Source organism: Nannospalax galili, unplaced genomic scaffold (genome assembly GCF_000622305.1).
Source record: "Nannospalax galili isolate Female #2095 unplaced genomic scaffold, S.galili_v1.0 scaffold531, whole genome shotgun sequence".
NCBI lineage: Eukaryota > Metazoa > Chordata > Mammalia > Rodentia > Spalacidae > Nannospalax > Nannospalax galili.
The window spans coordinates 14,170-30,383 of NW_008329325.1; the positions used below are offsets into that span (position 1 = coordinate 14,170).

The 16,214-nt window shown below is 42.4% G+C and overlaps 1 protein-coding gene across 1 annotated transcript in view; it reads left to right on the top strand.

Moving 5' to 3' along the window:
* Positions 1 to 439: 439 nt before the first annotated feature.
* The window catches only part of LOC103736833 (multidrug resistance-associated protein 4), a gene marked incomplete at its 5' end in the record, with an annotated part of 179,677 nt that continues 163,902 nt past the window's right edge, over positions 440 to 16,214 (top strand). Inside the window, 4 exon segments of the mRNA XM_008836399.3 lie at positions 440 to 529; positions 1,665 to 1,828; positions 3,141 to 3,266; positions 5,276 to 5,525. Of these exon segments, the coding sequence (XP_008834621.2) occupies positions 440 to 529; positions 1,665 to 1,828; positions 3,141 to 3,266; positions 5,276 to 5,525 (630 nt within the window).

Consider the following 16,214-nt stretch of genomic DNA (forward strand, 5'->3'; position numbering starts at 1 on the left):
ATTTGGGACCCTCTGAGGGGCAAGGACCCACTGCCTTAGACATAAGGAGGAATCCGTAACCTGTGTGAATGTCATTTCCAAAAGAATTAATGATGGATTTAATATTTATAATCTATGTCCTGTCATTCCCCCCCACCACCACTTAAAAACCTTCCTACCCTCATCTAAATTGGCGCAAAATTACCTTGGTAGCCTCTTACATATAAACTGACATATATTGGGTGTTTCATTAAAAATGGAGCCGAGCATTTCTCTCCTGCCTCTTTTGCTTCCCTTGCTGTCCTCAAAGGCCACAACTGTCACTCTCAGCCATCAGTTGTCATCATGGGTCACTTTGGCCTTTACATCACATGAGACCCCATGAAAATTGTTTCTCTCTTTTCTGTACATGATAGAGTTTCGCTATAGGATATGTCCCCATTTTCCTCCTTTATTTCAGGCACTTCGTCTTAGTAACATGGCCATGGGGAAGACAACCACGGGCCAGATAGTCAACCTGCTGTCCAATGATGTGAACAAGTTTGATCAGGTATGCTGCACCTATGTCAACTTATGTGCTAATTTTTTTTCCATGTTAGCCTGTTAGATAGAATGTGAAGGTTTGAGGGTGCAGATCAGGATTCTTTTGAAGTTGTGACACAGGTACTTTTAATACATATCTCTTCTGTGTGCAGCTACAGTACAATAAGATGTGTTTATCCTGTAGGTTCGTGTCTTTTTTTTTTTTCTGATGTAGCACACTTCAATAATAGGTTGACAGAGAACAGTGTTCTTGTCCAACTTGGTGACTAGCTAATAATTCTGAGTGACTGCCTCTTTGCCTTTAGCACCTGGCGATGAGTAGCGGGCTAATTGTCTTTTCTCCTTTTCTAGGGGATAAATGCTTGGAGGATAGTAATGCCCAGTGTAGAACCTGATACATGAGACTCCTTTGATAAATAATGCCATATAGGTGATTTTGAGCTAGAAATATCAACTCTCTTGCTCCACACACATATTTCCATACTTAGGTTATAGACTGAGCATAAGGTCTAGAACATTCCAACTGCTGGTCAGTTCTGCATTGCACTGGAATCGTTTCAGTTTTTCACTCATTCACATAAACTTCATCCCCCACTTAGTGTTAGGGTTGAAGAAAGTACAGCTTGGTTTCTGTCCTGAAGAGACAAATACCTAAGTAATGGATATGAAATGTGATAGGCACAGGCTTTCCCAAGGTACTGAGGAGCTCCAGGAGGGATAGGGCTCAGTCCCTGTTCCTATTTAGAGGACAAATACCTAAGTAATGGATATGAAATGTGATAGGCACTGTAGCACAGGCTTTCCCAAGGTACTGAGGAGCTCCAGGAGGGATAGGGCTCAGTCCTGTGGCAGAGCAAGTTCTGGGGAGCGCTGAGCTCACGTGAGGGAGAAAAGATTATCTCTAGCATAATAGAAATACAAAGTGCTCCTGTGATGCAGGGCCATGGACTACCCTTAGCTGTCCCAGAATAACTTCCTCTGAGGTGGATACCTGCATTTCTGCCTCACCAGGTTTAAACCTGCTGTAATCCTTTCTGTCTGGATTCCCATCTTTTGTTCTTTTTGAGCAAAATGTTTCTATGCTGGATTCTAGCTGGTCTTGTTTATAGAGTCCTAAGAATGTGTTGTCTTTTTCTTCGAAGGTGACAATCTTCTTACACTTTCTGTGGGCAGGGCCACTGCAGGCCATAGCAGTGACTGCTCTTCTCTGGATGGAAATAGGAATCTCCTGCCTCTCGGGGATGGCGGTTCTCGTTATTCTTCTGCCTTTTCAGAGCTGTGTTGGGAAGTTGTTTTCATCATTAAGGTAAGAGAAATGCCAGGCTGAAATTATGTCCTTTAGTGACCCACTTGTTGTATAGGGACAAAACAACTGCCTTTCATTAGCCCTTCTTTGCATATGCTGCAGGCTCTTCAGGCTTAGCCTGAGGGGCTCTAGTCGTAGGCTGGAGGCTGATCTTAAAGTGGGAAAGGTGAAGACTTTGGCTGGCTGCTCTTAGCTGGCTTTTCAGACAGGGTAGTCACATAAGCGGAGTGTCCTTAGCAGAAATCCCATGTAGGGAAGTTCTTTAAAAATATTAAATGGTAGGAAATCCACATTTTAAAAAGGTTTTAGTTTTATTACATTTATTTATTTATTGTGGTGTATGGGTATGGGTATACATGCCTTTGCCCATATGTGAAGACCAGAGGACAATTTGGAGCTGTTTTTCTCCTTCTTCTGTGTGGGTCACGGGAATTGAACTCAGGTCATCAGGCTTTGAGGCAAGCACCTTTACCCTCTGAGCCATCTCAATGACCCAATCCAAATGTTTTATAGATTCAGATTTATACTGCTGTGAAGCTATTCTCACATTAGGTATATGTGTGTATTGGTTTTATTTCAATATTTCCATTGAATTATAAGCTCCCCTGGGGTGGGTTTAGTCTTAATGGTGTTTTTGTAAAGTTTCACCATCCTAGCCATGTATATGTTAGAAACATGTCTATGAATGAAGGCCTTAATGATGGTATAGTGACCTGTACTTGAAGCAGGTAGCAAGAGTTAGAGACAAGTCACCATCAAGGTCTTTGGGTAGGGGAGATGCCATGCTGTGTGATGAGCCCTGAGCTTTTTTCTTTCATGTCTTTGATCATGCTTTTTTCTCTACTTGGAACTTCTGTCTCCTCTTTGCTATGAAGAAACCTCACCATCCCTGGAGACCCAGTTCTAATGCTCCCAGTTCACTGAAGCTTTTTTGCTCTCTCTGGATGGAAGCGACAATCTTCCCTTTTCTGCTCCACAGCCTTTCGGTTCTCTTCCACGCCATATGTCAGTTGCATCCCTGTCAGAAATTGGTGCTGTGTTGCCTTCCCTGACTCCCTGAGTGCCCCATGAGGCAGTGGGTTGATTATACCTGATCCATTTTCAGGTTTTCCTCAGCAGCCATTTGCAAATGTTCTAAAATACAGAGTGGGGAAAAGTGGCTGATTTCTAGCTTGTGAGTAGAAGAGCTGTGTTGTCGGAAGAGAAGTGCTGCGGGGATTCCTTTGAGCCTGGGACCCTGCCTGTGCCTGTGGCTGATAAGGAAGGTAGGCTGCTGTTGCTGTGGCTCATCTCTCACATCTGTCCTCCTCAGGAGTAAAACTGCAGCTTTCACGGATGCCAGAATCAGGACCATGAATGAAGTTATAACTGGCATAAGGATAATAAAAATGTATGCTTGGGAAAAGTCATTTGCAGACCTCATTACCAGTCTGAGAAAGTAAGTCTTGGTGTATCGTATACCATATTTTGTGCTTCTCTAGTTCCTACTTTTACTGAAGGAATTTAAAATTCTTATTATGTCTTCACAATAGTCTGAACATTGATATGATCTGTGCCACCCCTACATGGGCAGTAGTGTTGGTAGAATGGCACTGGACAGTGTCTTAACCTGTGCTTTTGTTTATGTTTAACAGCATCTGTAAGCAAAAAGTATGTTTCTCATCCTGTCTGTCTGTCTGTTTCTGTCACTCATTTTGTTTTTGATGGTGCTAGGAATTGAACCCAGGGCTTTGCGCATGCTAGATAAGCCCTGTACTTACACCACTGAGCCCCATAATGCCCTTCTCACATGCTTCTTAGTCATACATACCCAAACAAAATTCCAAATGTTTGAGTGCTCCTAATTCCCTGTAAGCAACAATTCCAAGGTATAAGTATTTGAGAATATTACATTTAAAATAAAGGTATAATTTATGTCATTGTAGCCAGTGGAAAGGTGATGGAGATTGAGGATGCTTAATATATATTGAATATATATTCCAAAGTTATAGAAGTATTCCTTTCATTTTGCTTTATATTGGGGGGATTTTCTTTCTGTTTTCATTTAAACAGTTTGGTTGTATTTATTTTGTACTCTGGCACAGGGACTTTATAGCTTAGCACTTGGCCACCTGTTACTTCTGCACCTGAGTCCCTCCGTCCTTCTGCAGATTTGCTGTCCTTCATCTCTGGCCTCCTCCAAGCATGCCTCCCTCCCAGACTCCACTGTCCTGTCACTCTCTCTTTTCCATGTCCCAGGAGGCACTGTGCCAGCTTCTTCTGTCTAGGGCCTTGGGGGAGAGACTCAACAATTTTAGGGGTGTTGTCCTCTCCAGTGAGTTGCTGCACTCATGGAGGGGTCAGACTGGGCTCTACTCAGTCTTCTGTCTGTGAGGTACCTGGCCCAGGACTTACCTTTAGGTATGCTAGTTAAATGCATGTGTGTTTGAGTTCTTGATCAGATTAACTCTGAGTGCCTGGAAATGTTACACTGTGCCTCTCGCACTTTTTGGTTCAGTGACTAAAGTGGTTAATCAGTGTTCTGTGTGGTTATTTATTGAAGCTGGCCCCAAGGTGTATGTTAGCAACTCTTGCTAATGCTGTAAGTTTTTTTTTTTTTTGGTCTTTTTGAGACAGGGTCTCCCTGTAGCCCCAGCTGGCCTGGAACTCACTATGTAGACCAGGCTGGCCTTGAACTCAGAGATCTGCCTGCCTCTGCCTCCTGAGTGCTGGGACTAAAGGTGTGTGCCACCATGCCCGGCTTTGTAAGTCATTTTAATCATTTATTTATCATTTATTTATGTGGTACATGTTTATATGTCTGTATAGGTATTGTGTGTGCCCATCTGTGGAGGCCAGAGATCAACCTTATGTTATACTTCCTTAGAAGCCATCTGCTTTATTTTTTAGACATATTTAAAAATTTGTTAGTGTGTGTGTATGAGTGTTTTGCCTGCATGTATATATGGGTATCATGTACATGCAGTACCTGCAGAGGCCAGAAGAGGACATTGGATCCTGTGGAACTGGAGTTATAGGCAGTTGTGAGCTGCCATGGGGGTACTAGGAATCAAAGCTGGGTCATCTGCAAGAATAGCCAGTGCTGTTAACTACTGAGCCATTTCTCCAGCCCTCCACTTTAGTTTTTTGAGACAGGGTCTCTCTTGGGACCTGAGGCTTACAGATTCAACTTGGCTAGTGGCCAGTGAGCCTCAAGGATCTTCCTGTCTTCTCCTCCCTAGTGCTGGGATTACAGGCATATCTGGCTTTTTCATGGGTGCTGGGGATCAGACTCAGGCTGTTATGGTTGCACAGCAAAGCAAGTACTTTGCTGACTGAACCATCTCCCCAACCCCCACAGGCAGTTTATCTTAATGTATATGTACCGCCTAACAAGGGGCTGTATGCCCAGTACGTCAATGTTGACACTTTCCTGTGAAAAACCTGCATTTTTATTCTCTTTTCCAGGAAGGAAATTTCCAAGATTCTGAGTAGCTCCTACCTCAGAGGGATGAATTTGGCATCATTTTTTGTTGCAAACAAAGTCATCCTCTTTGTGACCTTCACCACCTATGTGCTACTTGGCAACGTGATCACAGCCAGACGTGTGTTTGTGGCAATGACCCTGTATGGAGCTGTTCGGTTGACAGTCACCCTCTTCTTCCCAGCAGCCATTGAGAAAGTGTCAGAGGCCGTCGTCAGCATTCAAAGAATCAAGGTGTGTATGCAGCACAGTTTTAAACTTGCAGGTAGCTTTGAGGCAGAGGTTACCCTCTTTTACTTAGTATCACTGTGTCTTAGTTAGGAGAAGTTTAACTCTGAACACCAAACTGTGCAGTCAGTTCAAAATGTTGTATATATGTCCTGGTATTAGGGTATAGTATGCTAAATATCCGTAAGAATTACTGATCATTTAAGGGCACTATAAATAGCAGCAACACTGGGCTCTTGATAAATGAATAGTGACAACAGCACAAGGAAAATGTGCAAAAACAGGGAAAGCTAGCACATTGCTTCATCCAGGCTACCTGGAGCAATTAGGCAGGGCCTGAGTGTAGGCCTGAGTTGAATGGGATTCCTCTTTGGCTGGAAGGAAAAGAAGTTGTTGAAAGGACTCTCTCTGCTGTGGGGAATGACTTTTATTAATGGACATAATCTGGACTAATAACTTTTAGTTAACACCAACAAAACCATGTTGTCACCTGATTTCATTTCCCTGGCAACGTCAATTTGGTACTGTACCCAAAAAGATAATGAATGAATGTGGGAATGCTTGAGAATTACCATATCAAAATGATGAAAGACAGCCACCCATCTCATTGCACATAGCAGGGGAATAGGAAGGATGATTGACCTCCATGAATGAGATAGTCTAGAACTAAGAAAAGTGGGATGATTTGTTCAGATTAAGGTGGAGCCAGGCTTTTTCTTCCCCAAATGAAACTGGAGAAACCATTTTGAATGACCTTATAGGTGGGGCTGAACTTGGGACACGGTTCCAGAGACAAAGTTCCAACAAGACAGTTCCATCAGCACAGTTCCAGGAGACAGGCAGTTCCAAGAGATCTCTAGGGGGACAAGTGTCCTCTGAGTTCAGGTCCACTCTGAAAACTACATTTGAGAGTTAGGCTTTTATTTGTTCAGGTAATAGCAATGTCAGCATAGTAATGCCATGTGCATTCTGCCTCTTGGGAGAGAGGATGGCCTAAACCAAACTTAGTTATCTTTGTTTAAAAATGGGTATGATAGCACATACCTTTAATCCCAGCACTCTGGAGGCAGAGGCAGGTATATCTCTGTGAGATCAAGGTCAGCCTGATCTAAATAGCAAATTCCAGGTTAGCTGGGGCTACAAGGAGACTCTAACTCAAAACAAAGAAACAAACAAAAAGGTAACTGTTTTGCTTGTTGCTTTTTGGGTCTGCCTTTCCCTTCCAGTCCCCTTTTTACTTCTCTTGCCCTTGAAGAGTCTTTTTCTGCAGGTTTCTCCCTTGTCTGGTTTATTGATTTCTAACACACCGTTACTTTTCATAAGTAGCTGCCCCTCAACTGCCAGAAACAGATCATTTATGTGATGTTGCTACAGGCCTGGCCTATAATAGATGTTAAGTGTTTCTTTGTTGACTGTGTTTTGAGTGAAGATTGGTTGACTCTGTGAGTGGACCTGGCATAGACCTGGTTTTGTTCCTGGTTCTCAGTATTGTGAGATACCCAGTAACATCTCCAATGAACTTAGATGACCCTAGGAATAATATGGGAGGGGGCCAGACTTAGCATAAAACCTGTGAGGTGGTTGTTTGTTATGCAAAGCAAACTCTCACCTCAAAGGGGATAATAGTTTATTATGGAGTCAGATATGAGTGACCATGGCCCTGGAACACAGATTAAGATTACCCCAAATTCTGTGTTCCAGTGTAACAGAACAAAGTCATACATCAAGATACTTTTCAAATACATTGGTGGAAACAGTAAGTAGTCAGATATAGCAAAAGAGAAATATCAGCTATAGGCTTAGATGCTGATGCCATTCTTAGCCTTTTGATTGGTAGGAACTGTTTCTTTTGTTAATACATTCTATTAGTCGCAAGGTGTTAATTCAGAAACAGAAGTGGGCAAGGAGTGGCTGTTTGGGGGCTAAAGATGCTCCCAGATAATTTGTGAATAGACTCTGAATCTGCTACATTCTAAACTTTCCACAGTTGAAGTGTTAATCAGTTGATCAGCCTTGCAGAAAGTTCAGCTCAAGATGCAGAATTTTTTCTGGGAAGTTTCTTTAACATTTGTTTCTTGCTGAAGTTTCTGTCTATAAAAAAATACATATATACATACATATACATATACATATAATACATACATACATACATACACACACACACACACACACACACACACATATATATATATAAATGCCCGGAGTGCTTGGACAGCTACACAACCCCCCCCGAGTCTCAGGGAACACATTGAGTAAGAGGGGGTGGAAAGAATGTGAGCCAGGATGTTTTCTGGATGTGACATAGCCATTGCACTCAAATTCACTGCAGCAGAGCTTATCTAGCACAAGACCTGCATAAGATTGAGCCGGTTTGTCTTGTCATAGATAGAAGAGGGAGAGGCCACACCGCTCCCTGAGGGACTCTTGGCTGTTAACAGTTATTGGGGAAAGGGATGTCATTTTCTTTAGTAGTATATAGACACTGATAAGTTACCCCCGCTCCAGTAAATCACCTCCCACTCATGCTCTGGCATTTAAGGAATGCTACTTGAACTCAGTGGGTCATACAAAATGAAAGTAGGCAGGAAACTTGCTAGGAAGGTTCCAGGAGGAGAGCGGGGGATGGGATGTGAAAATGACTGAAATTCATTGTGTATATTATAAGAAACAGTCAAACAAACAAACAAAAAATTTAGTATTTCCCATAGCTTAGATCAGTTATATGGGGTCAGTTCTGCACCAGAACTTTCCAGTTTGTCATTCTTCCTGAGGTGGAGGCTAAGATCTTGAAGGTAGATTGTTTGGTTGGAGATCCAAGGAAGAACTGATGTGGCTGGAGTCTCTGGACAGTCTTGAAATCCTTTCTTCTTTGGAGGTCAGTCTTTTATATCTTAAAGACCTTTATTTATTTGGGTGTGGTTGTTATTGTGTAGGCCATGTACCTTACTCAGAGTTGACTGATTTCAGAGCTAGTCTAATAAAAAACAACTTAGAAGGGAAGAAAGCTTTATTTGACTTGTTTTAGGTCACAGATCATCACTGAGGGAAGTCAGGTCAGGAACTAAAGCAGAAACCATGGAGGAGACCTGTTTACTGGCTTGCTCTCTGACTCATGCTCAGATAGGTTTGTTATAGCACAGACCCACTTACCTAGGGATCATGTCACCCGTGGTGGACAAAGCCCTTCCACGTCAATCATCAATAAGAGTCTCTCACAGACATAGCCACAAGACCAATGTAATCTGGGAATTTCTTCAATCAAGGCTCCTTCCCCTTTGACTAGATTGTGTCAAGTTGACAATAAAAACTAACCAGCATAGCAGGCACTGAAAGCCTTCGGTGACTTCCCCATCTTGTTGAGTGTGTCTGTGTGTCTTGTTCACCCAAACCCCTGAACTTCCTTCCTACAACCCTCCTGGAAGTCGGTCCTCTTGGCTCTAGTTACAATGTCTGATAGTTCCCTGCATGACCTATTATGGGAACACCCTTCATTGCTGTGATAGCAATTTCATTTCATTAAAAAAAAAATCAGTCTGAGTCCTGGAGAAAAATCCAGCCAGCACCCTGACACAGTCAGAGCTGTGGAATGAAGTCTCACTGAGCTTCTGAAAGACTGTAATGTTCTCCCTCAGACCTGTTGTTTATGGACAAGCAGTAGGTTTTCGTCCTCACCTTGTACATAGCTTTTCTTCTTCCTTTGGAAGGTGGAATGTTGCTGTTCCTACAGGCACACACTGGAGTGAATGTTATGTCTTGGTAGCATGGGTAAGCTGAAACGAGAGTGTTATTCTAGATAAGCCCTATCATACTCATGACCTTTTGCTTGTTGCTGAGTTTCACACTGTGAAGTAGTTAATAGCTTGCCTGATTTAAAGCAGCTGTATAGTCTGTTTATTGATGTGTCATGTATCTGAAACGCAGGCTGTATAATACACAGGGTAAGTAGGATTTGGGACTATGTGGGTATGAGTGAGCAAGCATGTTGTAAGTACTTCAGTGTCTAGTGGCATGTCTCTACCCTTTATCTACTTGCCTTAGTTGTGACAGCATTTGGGGGCATCTGAGTCTGTTTCCGTGAGCATCAGCACCAAAATGATAAGCAGGATGGGGTAGAATTTATACTCAGGATGTTAAGGCAGAGGTACTTTGGGGAGTTGATGTAGGTGTTGGGAGGTCAGTAAAGGGCATTAGGCATGGTGTGTGTTATGAGAGGTGTTTCAGGAAGTTGCTTAGGATGCTACTTGCCATTGGTTCAGTGGTGTTGGGGAGTATCAGAGAAGGAGAGACCAGTGCAAAAGACAAATCAGCAGAAATGAATGATAGCCACTGAGGAATGGAAACTTGAAGAGAGATAAAGTGTGACAGAAATGGGAATAATTGGTGTCTGCTTGACTGAGAAGAGGTACTGTGGAGAAGTTAGTCTTAGAATAGAGTCCTCAGGCTTGTGCAGGTAGAAGTGATTTTTTTTCAATATATATTTTTTATTTAACTTTTGTACATTTCTTTTTTTCTTCTTTCTTTTGGCTTTTTGAGACAGGGTCTTCCTATAGCCCCAGCTGGCCTGGATTCGCTATGGAGCCCAGGCTGGCCTCGAACTCACAGAGATTCGCCTGCCTCTTCCTCCCAAGTGCTGAGATTAAAGGTGTGCACCACCATACCCGGCTACTTTTGTACATTTCATAAAAAACATCTTAATCATATTTAGACCCCCCTCCCCTATCTGCATTCCCTTATAGCCCCCTCCCCTCACCAGATTTTATGCATTCTGTCATATATGTTAAGGCCTATCAAGTCAAGTTTGTGTCCCAAGCTGTCCCTTGGTATGAGTTTACCCACTGGAGCCTGGTCAACTTATCTAGCATCACTCCTTTAAAGAAGACCAGCTCTCCATCATTGAGCAGTATTCAGCTGCCAAGAGTTCCTTGGCTAAGGTTGGGGCCTCTTACCCTTTTTCCCAGTTCTATGCGGGGTTTTTGTCCGGTTGAGTTTGCATGGGTCTTATGCATACTGACACCATTGCTGTAAGTTCATATGAGCAACTTCTCATCCTCCTGAAAAACTTTCCCTGTGGTCACCCACCACCCCTGGCTCTTACAGTCTTTCCACCCACCTCTTCTGCAATAGTCTCTGAGCCCTGGGTGTGTAAGGTTTAGCAGAGACCTCCTATCCAGGGATGCATACTCTGCAGTCTCTTATTCTTTACACTTTGGCCAGTTGTGGCCTTTTGTGTTAATTGCCCTCTGTTGCATGAGGAAACTTAGCTGGTGAGAGTTGAGAAATGCATTAGTATTCTTTCTAACCCCTGTTCACTATGTTCTGTGAGCTTTAGGTGTAGAGGTTCCATTGCAGATGTGTCACTTAGGGCTGGGTATGTCACAGACACTTTGTGTTTGACCAGTTGTGGAACTCTGTAACACTCTCCATCTGTTGTAAAAAGAAGCTTCTTTGATGAGTGGGTATACTAGTCTGTAAATATAAGGATACATATTTAGCATATAGAAATTACATTGGTCTAGGGATGTGACAGACGTAGGATTTTCTCTAGGTCTGTGACCTCTCCAGCCAGGTACATTTGGCTATGGTTACAGTACCACATAGGAGTTTCCTCACATTCAGCGGGCTTTAAGTCCAGTTAGATCTAGTGGTTGTTTACTAGATAAAAGTGCTACTACCGCACTGATAGAGATAATTTGCTGTGCCAGTCATTGTTGTGGCTATTAGGCTTTAATTGGACCGTTGATTGCCTTTTCTACCTTAAGCTGCTTGCATAGTATCCTCTGAAGCTATGAGAACTAGTCTTCAGGGAGGAGGCTTCCAGGTCGGTTCCAACTCCATTGCTCCAAGTCCCGTGTTTGAAGTATGTCCTGTTTTCAGCAATAGGGTCCTACCTTTAAGTTCTGGGAGGCAGTCAAGGACTGTGGCAATAACCCTTTTTTATTTTGGGAGTCTTTTGGACTACCCTGACCAACAACTTGAAGAGAAGTTTCTCCTGTCTGCCACTGTTTCTTGTTATATAGCCTTTAGCTATACACATGGACTTATGTACAGATATTATATATGTATTTTAGTAGGCTTTTGTTCTAATTCATTTCCCTCTTTTTTCACACCATCTAAGCATTATTTATCTCTCCTCTCTTTCTGTCTAGCCCTCCCTCTTCCCTCACCAGTTAAAAGTCCTCCATTTCTCCCATTGTCCCCTTGATAATACCTGTCTCCTATTATCCCCCCTCTGTTGAGCTCTTTATTCCTCTTTACCCACATGGTATATTCTCCCTATTTCTGCCTTGGTAACACCTGTCTCCTACTGTCCCCGTCTCTCAGGTTCCTTCTTTCCCTTTACCTCCATGGTTTCTTTCCATTTTCCTGGCTCCTGTGGTTACATCAGGATATATAGTCACATGTAAGGATTTGGTGCTAAGATTCACAAATGAGAGAGAACATATGCTACTTGTTTTTCTGGGTCTGTGTTACTTCACTTAGTATAACAGTTTCTAGTTCCATCCATTTACCTGTAAATTTCATGATTGCATCTTTCTTTACTGCTGAGTAGAAGAATTCCATTGAATAAATGTACCACATTTTCATTTTCCATTTGTCAGCTGAGGGACATTTAGATTGTTTCCATTTTTTAGCAGGGTAGTCTGGGAGTCTCAGGCAAGACAGTCAGGAGGAGCCTAGAGCCAAGGTAAGGTGGGGGCAGCATAGGGAGAGATAATATAGCTGGTTAGGGTACAAAGGAATCATAAGATGCAGTGGGAGGTGTTTGATTTAGGAGGTTAGTCTCAAGTGGGATGGGCAGGAGGTGCCTAGGGCCAAGGCGGGAATCTAGACCTAATCCTATATAGGTTCCTGTATGTCTGGCCAGTGGGAATTAATGAACAGATTGTGTCTTATGCTACTGGGGCCTTCAGATTATGCATAGGATAGTATGTTCCTATACAGAGCAAAACAAAACAACTAAACCTATTCATTTTAAGTTTTTACCAGAATTAAAAAAAAAAATAGGTGTTATGATTGAATATGAAATAGTCCCCTCAAAACTCTTGCGTTTAAGGCTTGGTCTCCAGCTAGTGGATCCTATCATAGATGGATTCTTAATTTGATGGCAAATTGAGAGGTGATTTGAATTTTCTGAGGTGAGTCTGGTTGGAGGAAGAAGTCGCTGGAGGGTGTGTTCTTAGGGGCTGTGTCTTAACCTTCTTCACTCTACTCTCTGGTCTCCAGGTTCCTGCCACCATGATTGTGCTGGATAACTTTAGTTGTTAACTTGACATACCTGGGTTGAGGGACCCTCAATTAGAGAATTGCCTCCATTGGACTGGCCTGTGACCAGATGATTTTTTGAGTGATGTGGGGGAGTCAGCCCACTGTGGGTGATACTTCCCCTGGGCAGGTTGTCCTGTTTTGTATACGTAGGCTAAGTACAGACCAGGGGAGCAAGCCTATAAGAAGCACTCCTCCATGCCCTGTGCTCTAGGTTGCTGCTTGGAGTTCCTCCTGTCTTGGCTTCCCTTGGTGATGGACTGTGCTTGTAAGGCAGATAAAACCCTTTCCTCTCCAAGCTGGTATTAGAGTATTTTGTCACAGCATTGGAACCAGCTAGCTATGCACAGTACCCTTGTTTGCTCAGGCATTCTGTTTCAATGATTAGAAGTGACTAACAGTAGAATATTATTATCAAATTGTAGCTTTGTGAAATGATGGGTTCGAATTTTAAGGACTTAAAGGATTTTAAAGTTTTAGAGTATTAACTTACGTTGATGTTGTTTCCTCTTAGTTCACAACCCTCTTTCATTTGCCTCCTATGTTAGTGAGATTTACCTCTAGGTCCTAGGACACCCCCACCCCCTGAGCCCCCCACTTCTCTTTGCAGCCATTTTCATAGTTTATTGTTCTCATGTAGAACTTCTTGTAAGGGTCCATGTACAAGCTGCACAGCTTAAAGCAACAGATACTTGCTCCCTGTCACAGTTGTGGAGGCTGAAAGTGTGGGATCTAGGTGTCAGCAGGGCCAAGTTCCTCCAGAAGCCAGCTGGGAAGGGTCTTTCCTAGCAGCTTCCAGGGGAGTGAGCTTTGCTCAGCACTCCCTGGCTTGCAGCTGTAGCATTCCAGTCCGTGTCCCATTGTCACATGGCTGTTCCTGCCTGTCTATCTGTCTGTCTCATCTCTCATAAAGAAGCTGATAGTGTTGGATTTAGGTTACATCACACTTCAGCGTGACTTCATCTTAGTTATATCTGAAATAATCCTATTTTGAAATAAAGATGTATTTCAAGGTTCTGAGAGTAAGAGACCTTGTGCTGGTTAATCTTGGCTCTGTTCCTCTAGAGAACCCTTACGAACACAGATCTCAACATGTGTTTCTGAGGGGATGTCTTCATCTGTTTGTACCTCTACAACCAAACACTACAGACTGAGTAATTTATGAAGAACAGGAGTTTGTTTTTGACAGTTCTGGAGGCTAGGAAGGTCAAGGTCATGGTTTAGACAGATTTCTCTGTCTACTTTCTGCTTCTGGGGTGTTGTCTGGCTACAGTTTTCTCTGGCGGGGAGAGGTACCATATCCTCACATGGACAAAGAGCAAAAAATCTGGATGCTGAATGAAGTCTCTTTTATAAGAGCTTTGATCCTATTCATAGTAGTGAAGCCACATTATAGTCTAATCGGCTCTCAAAAGACTTTCCTTCTTTTAATTTTATTTTTTTCCAGTACTAGGGATCAAATCTAGGGCTTCACTCATGCTGTATAAGGGCTTTCTCATTCAGTTACACCTCACTCCAAAGGCTCACCTCAGTGCTTTCACATTGGCCCTATATTTTAACACATTTGAACCACAGAAGGAAAGACATAGTTCGCTCATTATAAGTTCCAGGATAGTGGGCTATATTCTACAGTCTTATGAACCCCGAATTGTCTTTCTATCTCTAGTATGTGTGGTCTTATAGGAAAAATGGGCAGCACTGGAGATGACCATATCAAATTAGATGGCAGCTTCCTAGGCCCTTGGTGGGGCTGAGCTGTAACTGGTGTGGTTGCCTTCCACAGGCCTCAGCTTATACCACATGGTGGCTCCTGGCTGCCCAGGAACTGGGAAGAATGGGTCTTGTTCTGGATTGCCACGCACAGCCGGATATTGGGGGCTTTGTCTCTATAGAGGCTTGAGATCAGATCTTGACAAAACCCAACAGTTTTGTCACATCTTCACTATTGGGTAGGGATGGTCTAGGTGTTACTTTTATTTCTGCAGCACCTTGGATTTTACCCTTTCTTTGAGATATTTTGATGTAAGCCTTTTGTCTTATTAGTGTTGTTCAGTTTTTGCAATTTTGTTTATCTTTTATTCCTTTGGAATGAGATTTACATATTCCATATATGTATATGAGTGTGTATTTGTATATATACGTATATACATACAAACACAGGCTGTTTAAAATTTTGATTAGTCTATAGTCATTGTACAAAGTGATGGATTTCATCATGACATTTTCATTCAAATATACTTTGACCATTTTCACCTTTTCTAGTCTCCTTCCTCCCTCTCACTAGGCTCCTTCCTCTTCCCAACTCCTACTTTACAGGCACACGCATGTGGTAATATTTGCTGTAGTGTTACTGAGCCACATTTCAGTTATACCTGAATAAATAATTAGCCCAACTCTTAGCATTAGTTTTAAAAGCTAAGAGTGGACCTGAACCAGAGAGTTTGTTCCTTGAGATCTTTCCTGGAGTACGTTCCAGAGCCAGGCCTCACCCATATGTAATAACAGGAAACGGCCTGTTTCTGCAGCATGAATTGGGGAACTGTAAGCTTGGGTTCACCCTTCTCTTATCAGAGAATCATGACTTTCATCCTTAGGCCTAACATATCTCGTATACAGTGTCAAGCATAGGTCTCAATTCTCACTGCTTCCAAGAACTTTGATATACTAACTCAAGCACACCCACATTCATTCACTATCTTGGGTGGAGGGTCAAGTGTAATAGGGATCAAGGTCAGGTGCCCAGGTCACAAGAACACATGGCTCTGTGAACTTGTTTGCATTACAGACAGTAGCTTTTTGGTACAAGGTCAAGTAAAAGTCCTTATTCCAGATTCTGTCTGCATTGTAAGTCATTCCTACAGTTTGTTTTTCTGAGCTTATTTTGCTTAATGTGATTATCTTAGTCACATCTATTTTCCTATGAATTACACAATTTGTTCTTTTTTAAATGGCTGAATAATAAAAGTATATTATGTATATGTACCACATTTTCTTTGGTCATTCATCTGTTGATGGACCCTAAGCTAATCCCATCACTTGACTATTGTGAATTGTGCTGTGATAAACATGGATTTGTATAGGGTAGATGTCTCTTTCGCATGCTTTGATACCTTCAGATATGCACAGGAATGGTAGAGCTGGATCTTGTGGTTGCTTTATATTTAGATTTTTTTCTTTTTGAAGGACCTCCTTACTGATTCCCAGAGTGACTACACTAATTTGTATTCCCACTAATAGTGTCTAAGAGTTACTTTTTCCCATAACCTTGCTAACATTTGTTCTCGTTTATTTTATTTATTTATTTATTTATTTATTTATTTATTTATTTATTTATAGACAGGGTCTCCTGTAGTCCCAGCTGACCTGAACTCACTATGTAGACCAGGCTGGCCTTGAACTCACAAAGATCCACCTGCCTCTGCCTCCCAAGTG